At 56.2% G+C, this 24,626-nt stretch overlaps 1 protein-coding gene across 1 annotated transcript; it reads left to right on the top strand.

Annotated features, from left to right (window-relative positions):
• Window positions 1-17,883, top strand: ZBTB7A (zinc finger and BTB domain containing 7A). The gene is made up of 3 exons (XM_030966518.1): window positions 1-47; window positions 12,676-13,886; window positions 17,019-17,883. The coding sequence occupies exons 2-3, from the start codon at window positions 12,691-12,693 to the stop codon at window positions 17,461-17,463; spliced, it is 1,641 nt and encodes a 546-aa protein (XP_030822378.1). The 5' UTR covers window positions 1-47; window positions 12,676-12,690; the 3' UTR covers window positions 17,464-17,883.
• Window positions 17,884-24,626: the final 6,743 nt, after the last annotated feature.

The raw sequence follows: 24,626 nt of genomic DNA, 5'->3' as shown, positions 1-24,626 counted from the left end.
GCACGGCGCGGCCCGCCCGCTCGCCCGGACCGCTCGGCCCCCGCCCGGTACGGAACTGAGGGGTGGGCGCTGGCGGGGGGTCGCGCATGGGGGGGGGTGGTTCGGGCCTGACCCTCCCCCTCCCCGGGGGTGGTGGGGGGAGTGGGGGGTGGGGAGGGGTCGGTTGGGTCCGTTGCGGGGGGTGGGGCGCCTCCGCCCCTCCGTATACGTTGTACTTGGCCGGGCCGTGCTGGGGGGTCGCGGAGGGGGAAGGGTTGGGAGCGGGGGGAGGGGGGGGAGTGGAGCGCGGGGGTTGCCGGGAGTTGTAGTCCCTCGGCGGCGCCGCGCCGCAGGTGCCGGTGGGCGAGCGGACTGCGCTTCCGGCGGCCCCCGCGCGCGCGGCGAGCGGGAGGCGTGTTGATGGGCAGCGGGCGGGGCCAATCGGGGCGCGCCCTCCGCCCCGCGCGCCCGCCCCGCCCGCCGCCGCCCGGCCCAATGGCGGGCGCCGCGCGGGGTGGCCGGGGACGGGCGCGGCGGGGCCTGCGCGGCCCCCTGCCCGGGCCCGCGACCCCCGCCCGGGCCCGGCCCCGCCGCGACCCCCGCCCGCCCCGCCGCCCCGCGCGGGCCGCCACCGACACCTCGCCCCCTCCTCCCCTCGGCGCCCCCCGCCCCCGCCTCCCCCGGCCTCCATTGCGGCGCCCGCCCGCCCGGGGGAAGGGGTGGGGTCGTGGCGCCCGGCCAAGGCTCCCTGTGGGCCCCGCGGGGGGCGGCCCGGGCCGGCGGGGGGAGGCCGGTCATGGGTGGGGTCCCCGGGGCCGCCCCGTGCGGGGGCGTCGGGCCGGGCCGTCCCCGCGCACCCCAAGGTCGTTGGCGGCCGGGGGGCGCCGGCCCGGCCCTGCCCGCCCCGCTCCGGCCCTGCGCGCCCGGGGTTGTTTTTACCCCCCTCGGCCGTCCCTTATCTCCCCCCGGCCGGCTGCGGGCAGGGGGGGCCGCGGTGATAATCCCCCCGCGGGGCTGGGGCGCTGCTGCCCGCAGGAGCCCGGCGGGATAAGCCTCTCCCCCCGCGGGACTGCGCAGCGGCGAGGGCTCGGCGTGAGGGGCAGCATCCCTCGGTGCTGCCAAAACATTCCCCGCGTGCCCGGGGAGCCGGCACTGCCTCCTCATCGTCATCCCCCACTCGGGGCTCGGGTTTGGACATGGTGGTTCCGGTCAGGTGCCCAAAAGCGCCGTGCCGTGCTGAGGCCCCCGTGACACAGGCAAAGGTCCCTGCCCTCTTCCCCTCGGAGCGGTGCTTGGTGGGGCTGGAGACGGGACAGAGTCACGGACACATCGCTGGGACCGTGGGCTGGCAGCCGGGCACTGCCAGGGACAGGGTTCCTTGGCTGTGTTGTTCCAGGCGTGTGGGAAAAGTTGGTTTGTGAAGCTGTATCAGGAGAGGCTGAGGTTGGAGATCAGGAAAAGGTTCTTTTTCCAGAGGGTGGTGGGGTGCTGGACAGATTCCCCAGGGAATAGCCCCGGCCCCGAGGCTGCCAGAGCTCCAGGAGCGTCTGGACAGCATTCTTAGGGTGGGATTCTTGGGGTGTCTGTGCAGGGTCAGCGGCTGGGCGGGATGGTCCCTGTGGGTCCCTTCCAGCTGAGGTTATTCCATGATTCCATGGAAAGCCCTGGGACTCCGGCAGCAGCACCAGAACGTGTGAATCCCAATGTTCCTCCACTGAAAGCGACAGTTCCTGTTGTACGAGCCCAGCCGACGTGACTGCCTGGCCCCTGCCTGGCTCTCCGTGTTCCCTGAGCTCCTGCAGACCCTCGGCTTTGGGCAGCCAAAGTTTCTTTGGGCTCAAGGACTCTTGGTGGTGAGAGTTTGCTGCCGTCCCAGTTCAAGAGCAGCCGTGTTCCCAGGGCTGTTGGTTGTCCTGGCTATCGAAACCATAACTTATATAATAACTGTTTTATGGACACGGGGAGAGAAAGGTTCTGCCTGGAAGAATTTACAACCTAATGAGGGTTGAAGTTGTGCTCGGCGTAGCAGCGGAGCTAAAAGGTCATCGTGGCGCTTTCCAAAAGTGTTTGGGGTGGTTGGTGGTGGTGTTTTTCAAGGAATTGTGTGATTTCTCAAGGATTCTGCCCGTCCTGGTTGGAAATTGCAGCGTGTGGGCTCTTCTGGAGGCTGAGCAGGAAGAGCTGGGCTGGCTTTAATTCTGATGGTTTTGCTGGAGTTGTTGGATTTCAACTTCTTTAAAAAAAAAAAGAAAAAAAGAGAGACCAAGAGAAACTGAGGAGTTTATTAGAGAGGAGCCTTTCTTGTTTGATATTCATTCTGGCCCCTGTTTAGGCTTGTTCTGGTGAAAGAGGGAGTGAAGAGGCGCAACCCAAACACGGGTGAGATGGTGGGATTTTTCCACCAAGCCTTAATTGCTTCAGTAACTCCAGGGAGGGTTTTGCAAGGCAGGAGCTCTTAATAAATGTGGTGGTGAATGAAAGTAGTTCCTCACTTTGCTGCTCTGCAACTCTTCCTCTGCCTTTTTTTTTTTTTTAATTATTAATCGTTTTTCACTCGTATTTCATCTCGTGGCCGTGTGTCTGGTGAAGATCTCTAGCTGTGGCTTCATGAGGAGCTCTGCTCTGTGGAGGAGCTGGGTGGAATTAATTTGGCACGGTGAGGGCGGCCGGGCTCCCTTCGTGTTTGGTGACTTTTTGGAAGCAGAATTAAAAATTCCAGTTGTTCTCCCAGCGTGGGAATTTGGATGTGGGCACGGGACGCAAATGAGGGGTGAAATTTATGCTGCCATCGAGGCTCTCTGGTGGTTTGGGTGCTCCTGTCTCCCTCCAAGACCTTGTTTTGGGATCGAGTGCTGGGGTTTAACTGCAGGATCGAGTCCCGTGCAGGTGTCCCACCTAAAAATCCCGTGTGTGTGTTGGAGACAGAGTCTAAATGCTTGAGAACTGTGGTTTAATCTTGATTTAAACTGACACTTGAGGGTTCTCTCCCCATCTCGGGATGCTGAGTTTTTTGGAAGATGAGCTTGTGTGGCGAGCAATTAGAGCCCTGCTCCTTATCTCTCCTAGTCCAGGCAATAAACAGTTGCTTTAACTACACTCTCAACCAGCCTTAACCTCAAATTTGAGCAGACCGGTCCCAGTCTGTAATTAAAAGCCTTTTGACGAGTAGAACTCAGGGAAAGGGAGGAAGACAGGCAGTGTCTGGGCTAAGGGAAGCGTTTATCCTCAGCCCCGTGGCCCTTTGATCCCAACTGCTGCTGTGTCCATCCCTGTACCTGTGCCTGCAGCGTCCCACAGGAGCTCTGCGAGGACGTCAGCGGGAGTAAACGAGGTCAGGCCGGCGCTGGGATCCTCTCAGAGCAGCCAGGGCCGATTGTTCCTCGCCCAGCCCCCTGCCCGTATCGCCTTCCGTGCGCTCAGTTTCAGTTTCCCACCCGCCCGCTGGCACCGCCGGCTCCGGTGGCACGGCCGGGCCGGATCCCGGTGGGGCTCGTTCCCACCGGCGCGGGGAGCCGGGGATGTCCCGCAGCAGCCTCGGGCTGCAGGTGCAAGGGAACTATAGGGCTCGGCTTAGTGCGACGAGGTGCGAGAAACTGGAGACTGCTGCGAGCTGCCCCGGGGCTGCAGGTGGGAGCCAAGGGCACGGCGGTGGGATGAGCCGCAGATCCCCTGGCAAGCAGCGGCTTCCCAGCACCCTGGCATCGCCCATCCCTGGAAAAATGTGCGGCCAGAGAGCCGGGAACGTGACCTGCCAGCGCTGGCCTGGCCGGCTGGAGCGCTGGCATCCTCCTGGGCATGAAATCCCAGCACCCTCGGGGTCGTTCTCCTCCTGTTCCCCACCCTGTGCCCACCGGCTGGAACGCTGGCATCCTCCTGGGCACAAACTCGGGATCATTCTCCTGTTCCCCACCCCTGTGCCCACCTGGAGCCCGTGCCCCTCTCCGGACCTGTCCCTGTGCCTGGTTTCTCCACAGCAGAGGATGCTGCCCGCTCCCAGCACTGGGTTTTAACTCCCTCCTCCCCACCCTTCACTCCACTCCTGCTCCCATTTCCTTCCTGCTTCGTGCACCTCCTTATTTCCCACCGGCACGCTGGGAACCAGTGAGTAAATGAGTTTTTTTCCCGTTGTTTGCTGGAGCTGGGAAGGTGCCCGAGGTGGGCTTGTAGCTACAGGTTGCAGCTCCCGGAGCCTCCTGCCCCGACAGGCAGAGCAGAGAGGGATCAGCATTCCCCCCGTGCATCCCAGCAGGGCAGGAAGGAAGGAGGCAGATCCGTGGTTGATGAAGCCCCATTTGCTCCGGGGATTCGCTTTTGCTCGTCATCCCCCGGAGCCGGGAATGGCGGGACGAGCTGTCTGTTAATCCACAAACTGGGAATTACATAAGGGGCTGCCCTGCCCTGCTCTCTCACCAAACTCCAGGCTTATTCTTTTATTTGCTTCCCCTTTTTTTTTTTTTTTTGTCCTCCCCCATTTCCCAGTGTGGAAAAGAACAACAGGTCTGCGAGGTGTTGTTTGAGGCAATGAGATTGATGCCAGAGCCTCGGGCAGGGAGCGTCAGGAGTGGTGGGGGGACAGTCCTGGGACAGGGGACAGCTTTGGGGGCTCCTGCAGCAAATGGGAATGGGGGGATTTGGGGTTTGAGCAGTTCTTAGGGCTCTCTGTTCAGGAGTCAGGAGAGATGTGACAGATGTGCTGGGGAACATGGAGGGAGGGGGTAAATGCTGTCTGGGACCTGTGGGAATGGGGGGATTTGGGGTTTGAGCAGTTTTTATGGTTCTCTCAGTTCAGGAGACCACGAGAGCTGTGACAGGAGAGGGCAAATGTGGGGTGAAGGGGTGGATGAGATTGGTTTTTCTCAAGGAAACTCTGGAGTGACTTTGGGAGGATTTTGGCTGGAGTGGGGACAGGCTTTGGCCTCTGAAGGGGAGGGGGTGTCCAAGCGTGACCTGCTCTGGTTGTCCTCCAACCTGGAGCAGCTGGGCCGTGCCGGGGGTTAAAGCTTGGAGTCCTCAGTTGCTCCCTTGCAAAGGGGCCCCACGCTGCCTTTTTGGAAAGCAGTTGCTTATTCCTGCCTGGATCCCGGTGCCTCCAGGCTCCCAGGGCTCCCAGGTTGGAAAAGAACTCCTGGGAGAGAGCAGCTCCTGCAGCCAGCACTGGAGCACACACAGCCTCGTGCTTTCTGTGCACTTCTTCCCCTTTTTCCCTGCAACTCCTGAGACTTTCTGAAGTATTTTGGAGAGCTCTGGCTGGCTCAGCCACGGCCTGGTGTTGTCCAGAATCTCCCAAAACCAGGGAGCTTTCCCACAGGAGCCAGGTGGGACAGAACCTGTTGGAGGGCCTGCAGCAGTGTGGGCACACTGGGGCACAGTGAAAAGGGTTTGTTTGGGCAGCAAAACAATTTCCTTGAGTTCCAGGGTATCCAGCCTTCCTGGGCTCTGGGCTGAGCTCAGGTGGACTCAGCTTAGCCTGAGGATTGAGGGAGGCCTGGGAGTTGTTGGAACAGAGGTGGGTTTGGAGCAGGGCTTGAGGGTCTTTGAGCAGCTCTCAGTTTGAGGTTTGTTTTGTCTCTGTGCAGGGGAATTCCTGTGACCTGTTGGTGCTGCTGGGGACAATCCCAGCACACAGAGTTGGTGCCATGGACTTTTGTGCTGAGGCAGAGTGACAGTGCTGGGGATGGAGGAGCTTCTCACCCCAAAATAACCCTCACACCCAGAGCTCGGGTGGGAGACTCCCTGGGCTAAAAGGCACATTCCTGCCGGATTAAATCCAGCCTCTGATGACAAAGGAGAAAATTGGCAAGGAGGGCTGGGTGGAGGAACCAGTTCAGGCTCACCTTGCAACGTGAGAGGAGTTTGGTCCTGTCAGGGCTGGGGGTGGCAGCTGGGGAGGCTCTGGAACAGCACCGGTGTTTGGCCACTTGACCATTGGGATCCACGTCCTGCCCTTGGCCAGCAGCTGAAACTGAAGTTTCCCAGGAGCTGTGCTGTGCCCTGCAAGGAAATCCCAACCCAGTTCCATCCCAGGGAGCTGTGGGATGTGGCATTGGGTCATCCCCCTCTGCCTGGGCTGCAGAGGTGAATCCCTGGGGAGGGAGCCGTGGCGCTGGGAGCACCATCAGGATTCCTGGGAGATGCAGAGTCTTGCCCAGGCCTTTGGGATGAGCCTGTTCTTGGTGACATTTGTCCTTCCACTGGAACAATTCCACCCCTGGCTTGTCCAGCCTCATCTGGGCCAGCATGTGAAAACCACTGGAGCTCAGGCAGTTTGGGAGAACCAAGAGGAACAAGCCCCTTTCTTCCTGGTGGCTCCATAGCAGCATTCCCAACAATTCCCTGTCGCTGATGAGGGATCCCAGACCTCCAGCCCCACCATGGTGGTCCCTCCATGGTTCCTGCTTTATTCCATTACAGTTCCTGGGATGCTCGTGGAGGGTCTGAGGGATGTTCAGACCTAGGGCCCCATCCAGACTTGAGTGGGAGCAGTTGCTCTTCCTGCCAGAAGCTGCAGGATGTGGGATTCTCCTTTCCTGGCTGTTCCTGCAGTGCTTTAGGTGCTTCTTCCCTGGGCCTGGAGTGCTGCGGGAAGGGGGAATGGGGAAATGGCTTCAAAATGAGGGCAGGGATGGATGGGAGATCAGGAAGGAATTCCTCCCTGGAATTGTGGGCACATCCTTGAGAGCAGGAGAGGAAAAGCTCCCTGGCAGCTGGGGCCTGGCCAGGTCAGCCCGGCTGTGTTGGTCTCACCACGAGTCTGTCAGGTTGGGCTGGGGCAGGGGAGCTGCTGGAGCCCAGGAGCTGCCAGAACATCTCAGGTGTTCTTGCACTTCACCTGGAATTGGAGTCTTTGCCTCATCGCAGACTGGTTTGGGTGGAAGGGACCTCAAAGCCCATCCAGTGCCACCCCTGCCATGGCAGGGTCACCTTCCACTGTCCCAGGCTGCTCCAAGCCCTGTCCAGCCTGGCCCTGGGCACTGCCAGGGATGGAGCAGCCGCAGCTTCTCTTGGAATTCCATTCCAGTCCCTCCCCACCCTCACAGGGAAGAATTCCTTCCCAACATCCCATCTAAACCTGCTCTGTTTGAATCCACTCCCCCTTGTCTTGTCCCTCCATATCCCTCCCTGTCTCTCTTGGAGCCCCTTCAGGCACTGGAAGGTCTCCAGAGCTCTTGCAGCAGCATTCCAGCATCCAAACCCCTACAAGAAGTGAGATGCTCTGATCTTTGGAAGGACCAGAGCAATGCAACCCCTCTGAGGAGCCCCTGGAGCAGGGTTTAGTCAGGGTTGTGATCTGGAGCCTCTTTGGGAACCAGCTGAACCCTCCTGGTGTGGTTCAGTCTCATTCCTCATTCCTCACATCCCAAATCCAGGGCTGTGGTCGCTTTTCCCTGTTAAGGGCTGGGCAGGGGCTGGAGGGGATGGGTGCCCATGCTTGGGAAACAGAGCCAGATTGTCCAAAGCAGCCCACAGATATTTGCAGGGCACTGGTTCTGCTCCAATCTCTTCACTTCAAGAGCTGCATGATCTTGGTCATGTTACCCCAGATGGGTGTCCAGGCAGGACAGAAGAAAGCTGGGATTCACTCTTTGCCATTGGCGACTCCATTGCCTTCTCAAGACCGAAGATTTCTTCCCACTGCACCACTGAAAATGTAGTTCTATTTAAAATAAAAGCAGGCTGAGGGGTTTTTAATCTTGATTTTTCCCACAGTGCAGTTCCTTCTGTTGATGTGCAGGGTCTTCCTCTCAGGAACATCCAGCTGGTTCTCCAGGTCCAAATAATTGGGATAGTTTGGCCCTAAGGCACTGACAGCACATTTCCTTGTCGGGAGCAGCTGAGTGTCCATGGCTCGGTGTTGTGGTTGGAATTGTGACTTCTCCCAGGCAGGCAGAACCTTCCCCTTCCCCTGCCACGTTCCCAGCTCCGCAGTGCGAGGTGTGTGTCCCGAGGCTCGGTGCAGTTTCGGGTGGATCCTGGGCAGAGTGGGACCTGCTGGGGCCTGTCCTGGGCTGCTCCCAGCACAGGCTCTGCCTCTGCTCCCCGTGGCCACAGAGCTGCCTGCAGCCAGGCTGGCAGAGCTGGGAGAGGGACAGGGGCACTGGGATGGGCTGTCCCTAAATGGGAACAGGGAAGGACTTGTGGGGTGGCAGCTGTTCCAGGGGAAATGCCCTATTTCTGCAGGGTGGTGGGGGGTGCTGGGGTCATGTTTGGGCCTTGGGCAGCAGCCCCTGGGATGGCTTTTTGTGTAAAGGATCATTATCAGCAGCCCCTGTGGTGGCTTTTTTGGTGTAAAGCACCATTATTTTAATAATTCTCCTCTGGTGCTGCTGCCATGGCTGCCCTGCCTTGGTCATGTGTGTTTGCTCCAAGAAATCCCAGAGCAACTGGAGATCCTTGGGCACCTTGAGCATCCCAAATTCCAGAATGGTTTGGGTTGGATGGACCTTAAATATTCCTGCCGTGGGCAGGGACATCCTCCAGTATCCCTGGCTGCTCCAGCCTGGCCTTGGACACTTCCAGGGATCCAGGGGCAGCCACAGCTGCGCTGGGAATTCCCTCCCAATATCCCCTCTCAGCCTGCCCTGTCAGTTTGATCCATTCCCTCCTAGCCTGTCCCTCCACACTCATGTCCAAAGTCCCTCTCCATCCCACAGCCTCAGCATCCACGGGCACCTCCCAGAGCTCAGCTCTTCCCAGGAAACTGCATTGCTGTGTGCATTGCAGAATTCCCCAAAGCCGTTTTGCCTCGTGCTGCATGGAAAGGGCGATGCTGATTCTCCCTTCTGCCCCGAGCAGGTGCCAGGTGTTGCTCAAGTTCTCACCTGTGCTGCTGCAGAGGGCGGCACCTCTGCCTTTGGAAGGTTTTGGGATCTTTTCCGGATTAGAGCACATAGAGAGCATTGGCTGTTCCCTGTTCCCACCTGGGTGTTCCTGAGCCCTCCCAAACTGCTCAGCTTCCTCTAAATTTTAAGGCAAAGAAGTGAAGAGAAAAGGAAAAACAACTACTGAGGTTCTGTGGAAAACTGGTAATTAAAGAGGTGTTTTGTCAGCACTTTTGGTTGGGATCCCATCTTGATGTGGTCGTCTCATTTGAATGTAAATGTCAAATTCCAGAGCTCCTGGAGGAGAGGGATTGGGTGACATCCTGCTGAGGGAAGCACAAGCTCAGGGGTTTCAGTGAGCTCTGGGTGCTGCTCGTGGGCTGGGGGGGTCTGGGAGGAGAGAGGTGAGAAATTGAGTTTAAAAAAAGAAAATAAAATCACTGGGTGCTGAGGTCAGAGCTCGGCTGCTGTGTCCTGCTTTGGCCCCTCACTGTGAGAAGGACACAGAGGGGCTGGAGTGAGCCCAGGGAATGGAGCTGGGAAGAGTCTGGAAAACATCTGAGGGAGCTGGGGAGGCTCAGGAGTGACCTTGTGGCTCTGCACAGCTCCTGACTGGGGGGACAGCCAGGAGGGGTCAGGTTCTGCTCCCACGGGACAGCAGGACAAGAGGGAACAGCCTTGAGTTGCACCAGGGCGGGTTCAGGGTGGATATTGGGACAATTTCTGCGTGGAAAGAATGATTGGACATTGTCAGGGGCTGCCCAGGGAGTCCCCAACCCTGGAGGTGGCACTGGGCTGGGGACAAGGTGGGACCCAGTGATCCTGGAGGGCTTTTCCAACCTCAGGAATTCCATTTCAGTGTTGAGGAGCAGCGTGCAAAGGCGATGGGGAATCAGCTGGATGTGGAACATCAGCTCAGGGAGGTGCAGAACTTCGCTCACTCCCGTTCACCACCCAAAAAATGACATTTTTCCTGCCTGTGTGTGCCAGGCTGACCTGTGGAGCTGGAATAGCCACAGCTCCGCTGTGTTGGGGTTTTGGAAGCAGGGTTGGGGCTGCACAGGGAGTCCCACCAGGGCTGTCAATGATGTTCCTAAATCACCTGGAGGGCTCTGCTGTTGCTCCAACCCCTCTTCCTCACGGGCTGTATTTCACCTCGATGGTTCCCTCTCAGTTGGGCCATTCCCAAACTTCTCCCCCAGCGCCACTTTTGGGGTGAAATGTGGCACCTCAGAGCCCTGCAGAGCCACCCAGTCTGGGCCAGGGACCTGGAACAGCCCAGGCAGACAGGGAGAGAATGGAGCTGCTGGGAAATTCAGGTCAGTAGTTGAGGCTCCCCCTTGGTGGCCCATTCAGAGCTTGCCTTGCCAGGGAGGGACGAGCTGTGGTTGTGCCAGCGGCTTTTGTCACTTGTCACCTGGCTTCAGCACATTCCCAAGTGGATTTTGCCCATTCCATCGTGGCCTTGAGCCCTGGTGCCATGAGCAAACAGTGGATTTGGGGTGCTTGGAGCATCTTTTGAGTCACCCACCTCACAAAGACTCAAGAAGTTCCCAAAACCCCAAATCCATCCTTTGGAACGCTCCGTTTCCCATTGGCAATCCCTAAGCTGTTGGAAAGGGAATGGGGGCGATGTTGTAAGGACTCAGTCTCCAGATGTGGCTGGAGCATCCAGGCCCTGAACCCATTCCTGGGGGGCTCAGGACGCCCCCTTTGCCCCCACCATCCCCGGCCACCGCGGCCGTGGGACACAAAGGCCGTGTTGTGTGCGGGGTGGCCGAGTTGGAGCAGGCTCCAGTGGCAGTCTCATGACCCTGCAGCCATTCCCACACTGTAGGGATGATTATCGCAGCCCCCAGGCTGGGGGGGACCTTGTCTGGCTGCTCCTCAGAGCTGGGCTGTGTGGGGGACAGACACAGCTCCCTCAGGACCCCTGCCCGCAGCTTCCAGACACTGCACGCAGCTCCAGTTCACTGGGTTTGGGAGGAAAACATTTGTAAAGCATCTCTTGTAGAGAGAAAGAAGAGGGGGAAGCTCCAGTGCTGGTTTTGGGGCTGGCAGGGATGTGGGATCTGCTCCAGTCAGGTTTTGGGGAGCTCTGGAGCTGCCCTGGTGGGAGTGGGGCTGAGGCAGCAAAGCCTCCCTGGAACCCCAGCTCAGGATCCCCTGGGATCCCCTGGGATGGGGTGACCTTGCCCTGGAACCCCAGCTCAGGATCCCCTGGGATCCCCTGGGATGGGGTGACCTTGCCCAAGGTCACACCTGAAGCCAGGGCTCAGTGTGGAGTGGTGCCACCGAACAGCCCTTTCCTCCCTGATGTAAAAAATCATGAAATTAGGGTTTAAAGGTCAAAGCCTGGAGCTCAGGAGGTGGCTCTGGAGTTGATCCCAGGAGTCTCAGGAAGCCGCCTGGCTTTGGTGTTTGGTGTTGGTGGCAGGACCGGTGCCTGCCCTGCACATCCAGCCCCCCAGGTCCTCCCTCCTCCTCCTCCTCACCCCCATCCCGTTCCTGCTGGGAGCTGAATCCTGGTGTCCTCCTGCTGTTGGTTATCCAGGGATTTGCTCCAGACCTGCCTTCTCCTGCCTTTTCTCTGTATAAAACAGGAAGGTGCCAAAGTTAAACTTATTTTCTGGGCTTAACAAAACGTTTCAAAAATAAGTAAATATGGAAAACTACTGAGGAGGCCGGGGGTGGGTGGGGGAAGCCGGAGTTGTGCAACCTGGGCTCCTGCTCCGTGCTGGGACCCGGGGCTGGGAGTTGCTTCCTGAATAATTATTCCTGTTCTGGATCCATCCTGACTCATCCGTCCCCCCGTGGCCTGGGACAGGCCCACGTCCCGCCGTGCCTCAGTTTCCCCATCTGGAAGTCAGGAACCTGGATACTCCAGCCTTGTGCTGGGGTGATTTTTGGACCGGTTTGTGCGTGGATTTCTTGGCTCCTGCTGATCCCAGTGCTTGGGATGGGGGAATTACATTGATTTTCCAGCAAAGGCATCGCTGCTTCAAGGAGCGTGTGGATTTGCTGCTTGAGATGGACAGGAGGGAAATGTTATTCCTAATTTCTGGGATTGTGGGAGAATTAGGGGCTGCTCAGGCTACAGTCAGGCCCCAGTGCCCATTTCCCAGCAAAGGCTGGGTTTTTCCAGCCTTTGGAGTCAAGTGGATGTGTCAGGAGTGACTTTATTTATTTATCTTGTCCCAAACAAACCCTTGGCATTGGGAAGAGCTGCTGCTTCTGCTGGAACCTGTCCAAGATTTGGGTCTGGTGCTGGCACTTGGTGATCCCAGTGTCCTTTCCTCTCTCCTGCTCCCAGGAAGGAGCAGGAGCTGCCTCAGCTTCCAGGGATCAGCTCTGCTCTGTCAAACACCTGCAGCAGCAGCAGCGTGGGGAGGCCGGGGCTCCCTCTCCCTGCCCTTCCCAGAGGATATTCCCTGCCCACATCTCTCCAGGGGCGCTGGCAGCCAGGGATGAGTGATGGGAATGGTGTTCCCAGCGGTGACACCATTGAGCTGGGGACCTTCCCAGCAGGAATGGGACTGGGAGATGCCCCCAGGGATGCACTGGGATGCACTGGGGAGGCTCAGGCTGCTGTGGCCTCACGCTGGGCACAGCTGTGCCCGCTCCAGGTGCTGCCTGGCTGGGTGATGCCAGCTCCCTGCCAAGGCTTGCTGCTCTGGCCCGGATCCGTGCTAATTCAGCTGTTCTCTCTTGAGAGCACCTGGCCTCTGTTCCTCCTCCTCCTCGCCAGGTAAGCACAGGACGGGCAGGACGATGGGAGAGGCGCAGGGACACACTGCCAGGTGCTTCCCTCAGGAATTTGGGGATTCTCCCGATGTCTCCAAGCTCTGACTCACGGCTTTGCCCTCCTTCCCCACAGCCTTTAGCCTGGAAGATGGCGGGTGGCGTGGACGGCCCCATAGGGATCCCGTTCCCGGATCACAGCAGCGACATCCTCAGCAGCCTGAATGAGCAGAGGAACAACGGGCTGCTGTGCGACGTGGTCATCCTGGTGGAAGGCCAGGAGTTCCCCACCCACCGCTCCGTCCTGGCAGCGTGCAGCCAGTACTTCAAGAAGCTCTTCACCTCAGGGTTAGTGGTGGACCAGCAGAACGTGTATGAGATAGACTTTGTGAGTGCGGACGCCCTGTCGGCGCTGCTGGAGTTCGCCTACACCGCGACCCTCACCGTCAGCACTTCCAACGTCAACGACATCCTCAACGCCGCCACGCTGCTGGAGATCCCGGCCGTCAGGGATGTCTGCACGGATCTCCTGGAGAGGAAGATTCTGGCCAAAAATGACCAGATGGATACAGTAGATCAAATTGATCAGAGGAACCATCTCAGAGCAAAAGAGTACCTGGAGTTCTTCCAGAGCAACCCCGTGAACGGCCACCAAGGCAGCTTTCCGTGGACCAACCCAGAGTTGAGAGACCTTCAGAGACTGAACTTCCGAGGCCAAGAGGAGGAGGAGGAGTCGAACTGCAACGGCCTGGACTTCTACTCGCAAGCCACCCCAACCGAAAGACCAAAGGCAAGTGACTGTGACCCCGACAGCAACCCGGCCATGTGGCTGGAGCGCGAGGACGAGGAGCCGGTCAGCGGCGGGATGTTCTCCCCTTCCCAGAACGGACATTACAGCAGCCGCGGCCTGGCCACCCCGGCAGAAGAGGAGGGGGGCACCCCCAGGGGCCCCCTGGACCCGCAGGAGGCCGGGGACTCGCCCAGCTTCATCCCCACGGGCACGGAGACGGAGGACGACGCCAGGGAGGTGGATGACCTGGCCGCCAGCGCCCTGCTCCAGCAGATGATCAACTCGGTGGGGCGGCAGCAGCTCGGCGACGGTGACGACCGCAAGGACGAGGACGGGGTCATGGATTATTACTTGAAATATTTCGGCAGTTCCAGCGAGGGCGACGTGTACCCGTCCTGGTCGCAGAAGGTGGAGAAGAAGATCAGGGCGAAAGCATTCCAGAAGTGCCCCATCTGCGAGAAGGTGATCCAGGGCGCCGGGAAGCTGCCGCGCCACATCCGCACCCACACCGGGGAGAAGCCCTACGAGTGCAACATCTGCAACGTCAGATTCACCAGGTACGGCTGGGCCGGGGGGCTGCACACAGACCTGGGGCTGCACCCAAACCCAGGGGCTGCACCTAAACCTGGCCCTCCCCTCACCCAGGGAGCCAGCCCAGGGCTGGTCCTGGGCGATTTTATCTCTCTGCTCAACTCATTTCCATCCTGACTGGTGAGTTGGGGCTGGAGGCCAGAGTTTTCCAGGGAGCAGTTTGGGGGTGTGACACTTGAGCTATCTCAAGGGGCCTGGCTCAATGGCCAGTGCCACCATCCTGCTGTCCTGACGTGCTGAGCTCTGCTGGAAGCCTGACATGATGGGGAAACAGAGCTGCAGCTCTTGGTCTGTCCATCGAGGCAGGAGCAGGGGAATGGTTTGGGCATGGCCCATGGCATGGCTGAGGTGGCCGTGGCTGGGTTGGAGGGAGGTCGGAGCCCACTCGTGTCCTTGGCAGAGCAAGCTCTGCAGCCCCGGTGCAGCTCCCGGGGGCGTTTGCCACGGCCCCGTTCCTAATCAGGGCTGCTCTGCTCCCTGCCTGGGCCACGGGAGCACCAAAGAAAGGGGACATTGTTTGGGCTGCTCCGGTTCACTCCAGTCTGTGCCCGGGCGCCGCCTCCTCTCCCCGGCTCTGTGGGGCTGGGCCTGGGTCCCAGCCTGGAGCAGCCCTGGCCCTGCGAGGGGCAGCGTGGGCTGCCCGGCCTGGGGGCTGCTCCCTTCCCTTCCCTGATCCCTTTCCCTGCTCCCTTTCCCTTGTCTTTCCCTTTCCCTGCTCCCTTTCCCTGTTTCTTCCTTGCTCCCTTTCCCTTCCCATTCTCTGCTTTTTCCCTTCTCTTTCCCTGCTCCCTTCCCTGCTCCCGTCCCTTTTCCTTCCCTTTCCCTGCTCCTTTTCCCTTTCCCTGCCTGCCCAGATGTTCCCACTGTGCCACTTCCCCCGGCCCTTCCAGGCCCCTGGTGCTTTGGGGGCTCCATCCCGTGTGGGATCCGTGTGGGATCCCCGGGGCCCGGGGCGCAGCCCGAGGGGCAGGAGGCCGTGTCCTGCCCCTTCCCCTGGTCCGGCCGCGCCCAGCCCACGTTGGAGAGCTGAGGAATGCAGATAATGGCAGGGGCAGGGTGCCAGCCCTCCCTCCCCGCTCCCCCGGCCCTGCCACGCGGCACCTCCCTGCTCCAGGGCCGGGGCTGATCCCACAGCGACCCCACAGGGACCCCACAGCCACCCTATAGCCATCCACAGCCACCCCATAGCCATCCAGCCACCCCATAGCCATCCACAGCGACACCACAGCCACCCCAGAGCCACCCCATAGACATCCACAGCGACCCCACAGCCATCCCCCCCTGTGCCCCATGCAGGGCACTGCAGGCCCTGGAGATGCCACAGGGTCCCTGGCAGCTGCTGGCACTGCGAGATGAGGGGAGGCACAGGGACTTGTGGGGAGGGGGAGTTGGTGGGATCACCTCATCATTTTTCCATCCTGCTCTCATTCTGTGGGATGAGGAACCCTGCTCCCATTCTGTAGGATGAGGATCTGCTCCCATTCCATGGGATTAGGATCTGCTCCGTGCTGGCTCCCAGGAGGGCCTGGCCCCTGTAAAAAAGCTGCTTTTCTAAACCACCAGGTTCCAGCCAAAACACATCCTCCTGCTTCTTCCCACAGCAGCTTTGGGAAGCCTGGACAGGGTCAGGGAGCTGTCCTTGGCATCGCTGTTCCCATGCCCCGAGCTCCATTTATTCCATATTATTTATTCCATATTATTTATTCCCTATTATTTATTCCCTATTATTCCTTTGCTTTCCTTCCCCATCCACGGGAAACAAATGCCTTCCCCGTTCGGTGGGAGGGACTGGCTCTGGGAGGGGGTTTGGGGTGTGGCAGGAGGAGGAGGGGGCTGCTCCAGCCGGGTGTTCCCCACCCAGCCCGGCCCTGCTCAGGGATTTTTGCTCCCTGGCGTTTCCTGGTTCCTCTGCGGTCACAGGGGGAGGAGCAGCTCCCATAAAAGAAGAGAAGAGTTTGGGAGGTTATAAAATGCCAGATTTTAATTTCACAAGCCACTTTGTGTGTCACTCAGAGCTGGACACGACCTTGGGGCTTTGATCCTTCCCTGGAGCTTTAGGATTTTTGGGATCCTGTGGGTAAAGGGAGAACGTTCAGGGCGGAGATCTGAGTGGTCCATGCAGGAATGGGGTGGATCCCTTGGGAAGGGTCAGGAGCTGCTGGGGAGGGAAGGGGGGCTCCCCTGCTTGGCCACGTGCTCGGGGCTGGCTTTGCCTCCAGGAAGCAGCGATGGCTCACGTGGCCCTGCTGGCCCCTGGCCCGGCCCCGAATGAGCCATGTGTGACCCCATAGCTGTGACCAGCCTGGGCTGGGCAGGGTGTGACCCCACAACCCTGCTCAGACCCCATATGGGGCACTGTGTGACCCCATATGTGACAGTGTGTGACCCTACCCTCACACCCTGCACTGGGTGATGCTCAGCCCCACACCAGGAGCTGCTCAGCCCCATTCCAGTGTCCATCCTCACACCTGGAGCTGCCCAGCACCAATGCCCATCCCCACACCAGGAGCTGCTCCCCCACACGAGGAGCTGCTCAGCCCAGTTCCAATGCCCATGCCCACACTAAGAGCTGCTCAGCCCTGTTCCAATGCCCATCCCCACACCAGGAGCTGCTCAGCCCCGTTCCAATGCCCATCCCCACACCAAGAGCTGCTCAGCCCCGTTCCAGTGCCCATCCCCACACCAGGAACTGCTCAGCCCCGTTCCAATGCCCATCCCCACACCAGGAGCTGCTCAGCCCCGTTCCAATGCCCATCCCCACACCAGGAGCTGCTCAGCCCCGTTCCAATGCCCATCCCCACACGAGGAGCTGCTCAGCCCTGTTCCAATGCCCATGACCACACCAGGAGCTGCTCAGCCCTGTTCCAATGCCCATGCCCACACTAAGAGCTGCTCAGCCCTGTTCCAATGCCCATCCCCACACCAGGAGCTGCTCAGCCCCGTTCCAATGCCCATCCCCACACCAGGAGCTGCTCAGCCTGGTTCCAGCCCTGTATTGCTGCCCATGCCCACTCCAGCTGCGCCAGCCCCCTCCCAGTGCCACCCATCCCATGTCACCTCCTCCCCGCAGTCCCTGACGTGTCCGTGTGTCCCCGCAGGCAGGACAAGCTGAAGGTGCACATGCGGAAGCACACGGGGGAGAAGCCCTACCTGTGCCAGCAGTGCGGGGCCGCCTTCGCCCACAACTACGACTTGAAGAACCACATGCGGGTGCACACGGGGCTGCGGCCGTACCAGTGCGACAGCTGCTGCAAGACTTTCGTCCGCTCCGACCACCTGCACAGGCACCTTAAAAAAGATGGATGCAACGGGATCCCGTCGCGCAGGGGCCGCAAGCCGCGGGTCAGGGAGGCCGGCGGGGCCATGCCCCCCACGCCCACGGAGGACGGGAGCATCCCGGCCCCCGAGCCCGAGGACACGGCCACGGGCAGCGAGGAGCAGCAGCAGCAGCAGCAGCACTTTGAGGAGAATTCCAATAACGAAGCGCCGGGATTGAATGTAGCAGGAGGGTCGGATGAGGGTAATGAGCAAGGACTCTCCTAAACCAAAAAAAAAAAAAAGAAAAACAAGAAAAACCACCATAAAACCAACCCCAACCGATGAAACGATGAAACCTGAAAACAAACAAAGTCACAAAATCTAGTTAGTACTTTTCCTCCGATTTTTCTCTTTAAAAGATGTTTCTCTCCCTTTTTTTTAAGGAAAAAACCAAAAAAGCTACAAAAAAAAGAAAAAAAAAAAAAGAGAGATATTATATTAACGTTTTCCAATCTTCCCATCGTAAGCGGGGCTCTCCCCCGAGGATCCCTCATAGCCAAGGACCTTTTCTTGGAAAGGCAAGGACGCTAGGGAAGCACGAGGTGGGGATGGAAAGTGGCTCTGTCGCATGGAAAAGAGCTTCCATGTAAATCCAAAGCTTTATTTTGTGTCCAAACACATGTTTAAAAAAAAGAAAAAAGAAAAGAAAAAAAAACTTATTTCAGAGAGAGATCTATTTAAGAAAAAAAAAAAGGAAAAAATAGAAAAAAAAAAAGGAGTGGTAGGAGTTGGAAGGGCTGTGGCAGGGCGGGGTTTGGGATTTGGGGGCCGGGGGCTCCTTCCCAGGAGATCGGGGTCAGGATTTGGGGTCTGTCCCCCCAGCCCCCCCTGAGTGCGAGGCTCAGTCGGGCAGCGAGGGCTCCGGGTGGGGAAAAATTGCTGGAAAAATTGCCTAAAAAAAAAAAAAAATTAAAAAAAATCATGTGAGAGAGGGCAGCAGGTTCGGCAGGGTTTGTGTCGGGCACCCGGGGCTGGGGACGCTGGAGATGGGGACACCAGGATGGGGACACCAGGATGGGGACACCAGGGATGGCTCAGCCGTGCCGTGGGTTCAGTGTCCATCCCTGTGTCCATCCTGTGTCCATCCCTGTCCCTCCCCATGTCCCCACAGCCGTCCCCACCCCGCAGTGCCCAGGAAGTGCCTGAGTCAGCCCAGCCCCCGCTGCCGGCAGAATTTGGGGCTGGGGGGTCCCAAATCTCCCCCCAGGGAATTTTTTTCCCCCACCCCCCATCCCCCAGGGAATTTTTCCCTCCCCAGCACGGCCCCAAAAACGCCTCCAAATCCCTTTGGCAAAAAGTTTCTTTGGGGTCTCCCCTAAAGGAGCAGGAGGCCTTTGGGGAGGGGGAGCAGCCTGCCCCCCCCCAGCCCCATTCCCAAAAAGAAAAGAAAAGAAAATTATATATAAATATATATCTAGAGATGCTCTATGGCTGGAGAGGCGGGTCCCGACCCTCGGGGGGGAAAAGGCACCTTTGAGTTGGTCACCTGTTTTCTAAATGCACATTTTTAAATGCTAAAAAAAAAAAGAAGAAAAAAAAAAGAGTAAAAAACCAGAGAGATTTTAAGCCCTTTTATTTTCAAAGCACTTTTTAGATTCTCTTCCTTTTATTTTAATTTTTTTGTTGGTTTTTTCGGTTTTTTTCTTTTTTTTTTTTTTTTTTTTGTTTTTTTTTTTTTTTTTTTTTTTTTTTTTTGGTGTTTTTACTTTCAAAAGAAAAAAAGCAAAGAGCAGGTTTTGGCCGAATGTATTTTGGAGAGGGAGTGAGAGGGGAGTGTGTGCTGGGGGTGGGGTGAGTGGTGGGGCTGGGGGAAGAGATGGATGTTTATTTAATGCAGAAAAACAAAAAAAAGCAATAAAAAATTCCAAAAAAAAAGCTTAAAAATAATAAAAAAAAAAAAAAAGAAAACAAAGAAGTCTTAGCACTTTGCGATGGAACGGGTACTTTGAGCTCACTTTATCTTAATTTAAAAAAAAAAGCAAGATTCAAGATGTTTACAAGTCAAAAAAAAAACTTTAAAAAAAAAGACTTCTACGGAGAAAAAAATATTATTAAAAAAAAGCCTAAATTTATTTTTGTAAGAAAAAAAAATGTGTATATATATATATATATTTAACAAAAAAACCTAGAAAAAAATACAAATATAGGCAGAATCCAAGTGAGATTGGAGGATGGGAGGAAGATGCTAATTAGGTTCTGTGACATGCCCTGACCCTCGGGAATTTTAAATAGAAAAAAAATCCATGGAAGCTTGAATTTTAGGCAGGAATCCTGGGGGTTGTGGCTCGCTCACTGCTCCCCACAGCCTTGAGGAGGTTGTTTGTTTGTTTGGGTTTTTGGTTTTTTTTTTAAATTATTTTTTTGTAGAAATAATTTTATTTTTTTCGATGTTTTTTTAGCCAGTGCCAGCGCAGAGGTGTTGGGATCCCTGTGGATTTGGAAAAAATCCCACCTGGAGCAGGGAAATCGGGATATGAGCTGGGAAACTGGGATCTGGGATCTGGGCTGGGAAATTGGGATTTGGATAGGGAAATTGGGATCTGGGCAGGGAAATTGGGATTTGGATAGGGAAATTGGGATATGAGCTGGGAAACTGGGATCTGGGCAGGGAAATTGGGATTTGGATAGGGAAATTGGGATCTTGAGAGGGAAATTGGGATCTGGGCAGGGAAATTGGGATTTGAGCAGGGAATTGGGATCTGGAGAAGGAATTCAGGATATGAGCTGGGAAATTGGGATCTAGGCAAGGGTATTGGGATCTAGGCAAGGGTATTGGGATCTGGAGAGGGAAATTGGGATCTGAGCAGGGAATTGGGATTTGGGCTGGGAAATTGGGATTTGGACAGGGAAATTGGGATCTGCATAGGGAAATTGGGATCTGGAGAGGGAAATTGGGATCTGCATAGGGAAATTGGGATATGAGCTGGGAAATTGGGATTTGGATAGGGAAATTGGGATCTGGGCAGGGAAACTGGGATCTGCCTAGGGAAATTGGGATATGAGCTGGGAAATTGGGATCTGGGCAGGGAATCCCCCTGGGAAGGTGCTGGAGGGACCCAGGCCCAGGCTGGCTTTGGGGTTTTGTCCAAACCCATGGGTTTGGATCCCTCCAGGGATGTGGCAGCGATTTCCTGGGAAGGAGCTGGAGGGATCCCAAATCCCAGGGATTTGTGTTCCTCCCGTTCCCCCTTTGGGCAGGAAAACGGGGATCCCAGGTCCCTGTGGATCCCCATCCCTCCCTGAGCAGGAGATTTGGGATCTGGGCAGCGAATCCCACCGGGAAGGGGTCAGATCCCAAATTGGGGGGCTCTGAGCGGGGCCAACCCTCTGGCAGCACTGGCTGCGGGTTTTTGGGAATATGCAAAGAAAATTCCTTTGTGTGGATTTGTAAACAGAGACTTGTGGAGGTTCCTGTTGTGCTCGGGGTTGTGGTGGCTCCTCTTGTCCTGGTTTTTGGGGTTTTCCCACCCTCGCTGCTGCTTTTCCTTCCCCCTTCCCAACCCCGAAGGAATTTTGGGGGCTCTGGGGAAGCAGCACCAGGAAGGGGTGAAGGGGGTGGGAGCTCCCAGGTGTGCAGAGAAAGGGGGGAAAAAGGGGGAAAAAGAGTGAGGGGAAGGAAAAAAAAAGGGGGGATTGATAAAAAAAACAGAGGAAAAACTGGGGGAAAAGGAAATTGGAGGGGAGAAATACAAGAGGGAAAATAAGGGAAAGAAAGGGGTGGGGAGAAGGAAAAATGAGAAATTAAAGAAGGAAAAAAGGGGGTGGGAAAAATGAGAAAAGAAGGAATAAATTGGGGGGGAGGGCAAGGGGAGAAAAATAGGGGAAGAAAGAAGGAAAAAAGGAAAAAGAGCACAAAGGAGGAAGAGGAGAGAGGAGCAGACTCAGGATTCCCCCAGCGATGTCCCCGTGTCCCCCCCTGTCCCCCCCACTGGCAACACTTTAGCACAAGGTGAAGTTTGCACTAAAAATAAATCAAGAAAAAGCAAAAAAAAAAAAAAAAAAGCTCCAAATCCCCCAGGATTGTCCCTGTCCCGTCGCCTTAAACCCCCCACCCCAAAATTTCCCCCCCGTAGCTCAGCATCGAGATTTTTGTCTTTATTCTGATTAATTTTAATTTCGTTTGAGTTGGTTTTTGTTTCTTTTTTTTTTTTTCTTTTTTGAATCCAGGTTGGTATGAAAGTGTTGCCAAAGAAAGTGCTGAGTTACGGTGGGAAGAGAGAGAGGGAGAGAGAGGAATAATAATAAAAGTTATTATTATTATTATTATTAATAATAATAAATGATTAAATAATAAAATTTGGATCAAAGCCAAGCAGGGGCAAGGGGACATAGGAAAAAAGGATTTTTTTTTTTTTATTTTAAAGAGGAAGAAATTTGTGTGTCCTCCCCTTTCCTTCCCCCATCCCACCTCCCCCCGTGGGGGTCAGCCCAGGTTTGGGGGGCTCAGCCCAATTTTGGGGGATTCATCCAGGTTTGAGGGCATTCTGCCCAATTTTGGGGGATTCATCCAGGTTTGGGGGGGGGGCTCAGCCCAATTTTGGGGGATTCATCCAGGTTTGAGGGCATTCTGCCCAATTTTGGGGGATTCATCCAGGTTTGGGGGGGCTCAGCCTGGGTTTGATGGGGGTTAATCCAGGTTTGGGGTGCAGAGCCCAGGTTTTGGGGGGCTCAGCCCAATTTTGGGGGATTAATTTGGGTTTTGGGGGATTCAGCCCAATTTTGGGGGATTAATTTGGGTTTTGGGGGATTCAGCCCAATTTTGGGGGATTAATTTGGGTTTGGGGGGCTCAGCCCAGGTTTAATCCTGGCTTTGGGGTCTGGGGGTGCCAAGGGAGGGGCTGCACCCCCTGCTGGGCTGGGAAGGGACAAATTTGGGGTTTTTTCCCCCAGAATGGGCTCTGGGGGGGAATCCTGCCCCCCAAACTGAGCGGGAGGGGTTTCATTTCTCATTTTTCCACAGGAAAGGGCTGATTCCCCCTCCCCACCCCAAAATTCTCCTTCATCCTCCCCCCTTTAGGGCCCCCCCAACCCTTTAGAGCTCCCCCAGCCCCAATTCCCCCTCCCCCACCTAAATTTAACTATTTAATAATTTAATAATAAATCAAGACAAAACCCCCTGAATTTCTCTCTCTAAAATTTTCTAATTTGTTGGGTTTTGGTTTTTTTTTTTGGATTCACAACAAGAAAAAAAAAATTTAAATTTCAATCAAGAGAAACAAAAAACAAAGAGCAAAACGGGACGGAAATTTTGGGGCGGGGAGGGGGCAAAATGCTGCATTAAATTGTGTTTTATATAATAAAATTATCTATCTATCTATCTATCTCTATATATATATATATATATATATACACAGCAAGAGCTGAAATGTCCCCAGGGACGGGGGGGACACCGAGCTCGGCCCGGGGACCCCAAAGGATGCTCGAGGTGGGGCCACTTTATTATAAATATTAATTTTATTTTCTTTTTTTTTTTTCCCTTTTTTGGTGTTTTTTTTGTTTTGTTTTTTTTTTTCCTGCGTCTTTCTATATAATCTATTAAAGAGATTCTTTATCTTCAAGCACTCGCAAAGGTTGCAGCGGTTTTTATGTGTTTTTTCCATTTTTTTTTTTTGGTTTTTTGGTTTTTTTTGGTGAGGATTTTCTCGGGGGTGGGTGGGAGGGAGGAAAAGGAGAGAGGAAAGGAAGAGAGAGAGAGAGAGAGAGAAAAAAAATAAATATAAAGAAATATATGAAAAAAAATAAATAAAGCACAGAAAAGACATTCCATAGATTGTAACTTTGATAGTTCTTTATAAAGTGGGGGGAGATGAGGAAAAAAAAAATAAAAGCTATGACAAAAAACGACAAAAAAAAATTAAAATAATAAAAATTGCACTTTGGGGGGGGCTTTAAAATAAAAAAAAAAAAAAAGAGAGAAATAAACTATATATTAAAAATACACCCGGAGCCCGCTGGATTTCTTGGGGGAGGAGAGCATGGAGGGCGCTGGCTCTCTTTTGGGGCATCCCCCTTATTTTTTGGGGGGGTTTGGTGGGATTTTAATGATTTGAGGGGTTTTTTGCTGGTTTTGGGGCTGGGGAGCCCCTGGCAGGGGGAGCAGGGCCGGGGCTGGAGGTTCCCTGGGGTTTTGAGGGTCCAGGGCTGTGAATGGGGGAGATTTTGGGGGGATTTCCTCCATTTGGGGCATGTCCAGGGCTCCTTAGGGGATTTTTTAGGGGAGTTCCCCTGATTTGGGTGTTTCCAGGTTGTGGGGGGTATTTTGGGGGGATTTCCCCTATTTCAGAGGGTCCAGAACTGTAGGGTTTTTTTGGGGGGGCAGGAGCTTCCCCTACTTTGGGGGCTCCAGAACTACATAGGGGATTTTTGGGGGCTCCAGAACTACTATAGGAGATTTTTGGGGGATGTTCCTCCCATTTTGGGGTGCCCAGGGCTGCTCTGAGGAGGGGATTGAGATGGGGGGGGCTCTGTCTCCACCTGTGGCTGTGCCTCAGTTTCCCCGAATGGAACAAAGCCCCCCTCCCTTACAGAACAACAGCAAAGGGGGGGGGGTCCCACCCTCCCAGTCTGCCCAGCGCCCCCCCCAGCGCCCCCCCAGCACCCCCGGCCCCATTAAGCCGCTCGGGGGGGGCTGAGGGGGGGTCAGGGCACCCTAATCGCGTTTGGGGACAGATGGCCGCGGTTTAAGGAGCCTCAGGGGACACGTTTGGGGTGTCCCCCCTCCCCAAACCCCCCCAACCCCATGGGGCCACCTCAAACCGTGACAGGGCGGTGCACGGGTGACCCCACACCCCCAAAACCCCCCAAAAATGGCCCAAAATGCCCCCAAATCCCGATGTGGGTGTGGGGGCAGGAGCCAGCCCGGCCCCCCCAGAGGGCACGGCCGAGGGGAGGGGATTAATTTGTGTCATAATCTGCCTTGTTCGGGGCTTTGGGGCTTTATCCCGGGATTTATGGCCGAGTCGTCTTTCTTAGCGAGACGCCCTAATGCCACTTAACACCTGGGAGCCGCGATTTTCATTAGGGGCGTCAGGGACAATTAGTAAGGGAATAATTAGGGCAGGAGCAGCCGCTGCAGGGTTTAAGCCCCATATGTGCCTGAGCGTGCGCGGGGGGCGGATTGGGGGACCCCCGGTTTGGGGGTGTCCAGGGGGGTTTGGGGAGGGATCAGTCCAAGTTTAGGCCGTGCCTCAGTTGAAAGCTCTGTTAGGGAGTGAAGGCAAAGGGTCCCCAGTGTCCCCTCGCAGTGGGGGGACAGCGGTGCCATCCTGGGGTGTCCTGTGGGGTGACAGCATGGGGGGGGACACGGGATGGGGATGTGGAGACCCCGGGAATGAGCCCTGTCCTGGTGGCACTGGTGACACAGGGGACACACACAGGGGTGACCCGGG

The sequence above is a fragment of the Camarhynchus parvulus genome, chromosome 28 (genome assembly GCF_901933205.1).
Source record: "Camarhynchus parvulus chromosome 28, STF_HiC, whole genome shotgun sequence".
NCBI classification, from domain to species: Eukaryota; Metazoa; Chordata; class Aves; order Passeriformes; family Thraupidae; genus Camarhynchus; species Camarhynchus parvulus.
This window is presented reverse-complemented; position numbering and strand designations above follow the sequence as displayed.

Excerpts from the sequence above, each read along its gene's own strand:
- ZBTB7A (XM_030966518.1), top strand. The coding sequence starts at position 12,691 with ATGGCGGGTGGCGTGGACGGCCCCATAGGGATCCCGTTCCCGGATCAC. Across the intron at positions 13,887-17,018 it reads TGCAACGTCAGATTCACCAG|GCAGGACAAGCTGAAGGTGC; the intron begins GTACGGCTGGGC and ends GTGTCCCCGCAG.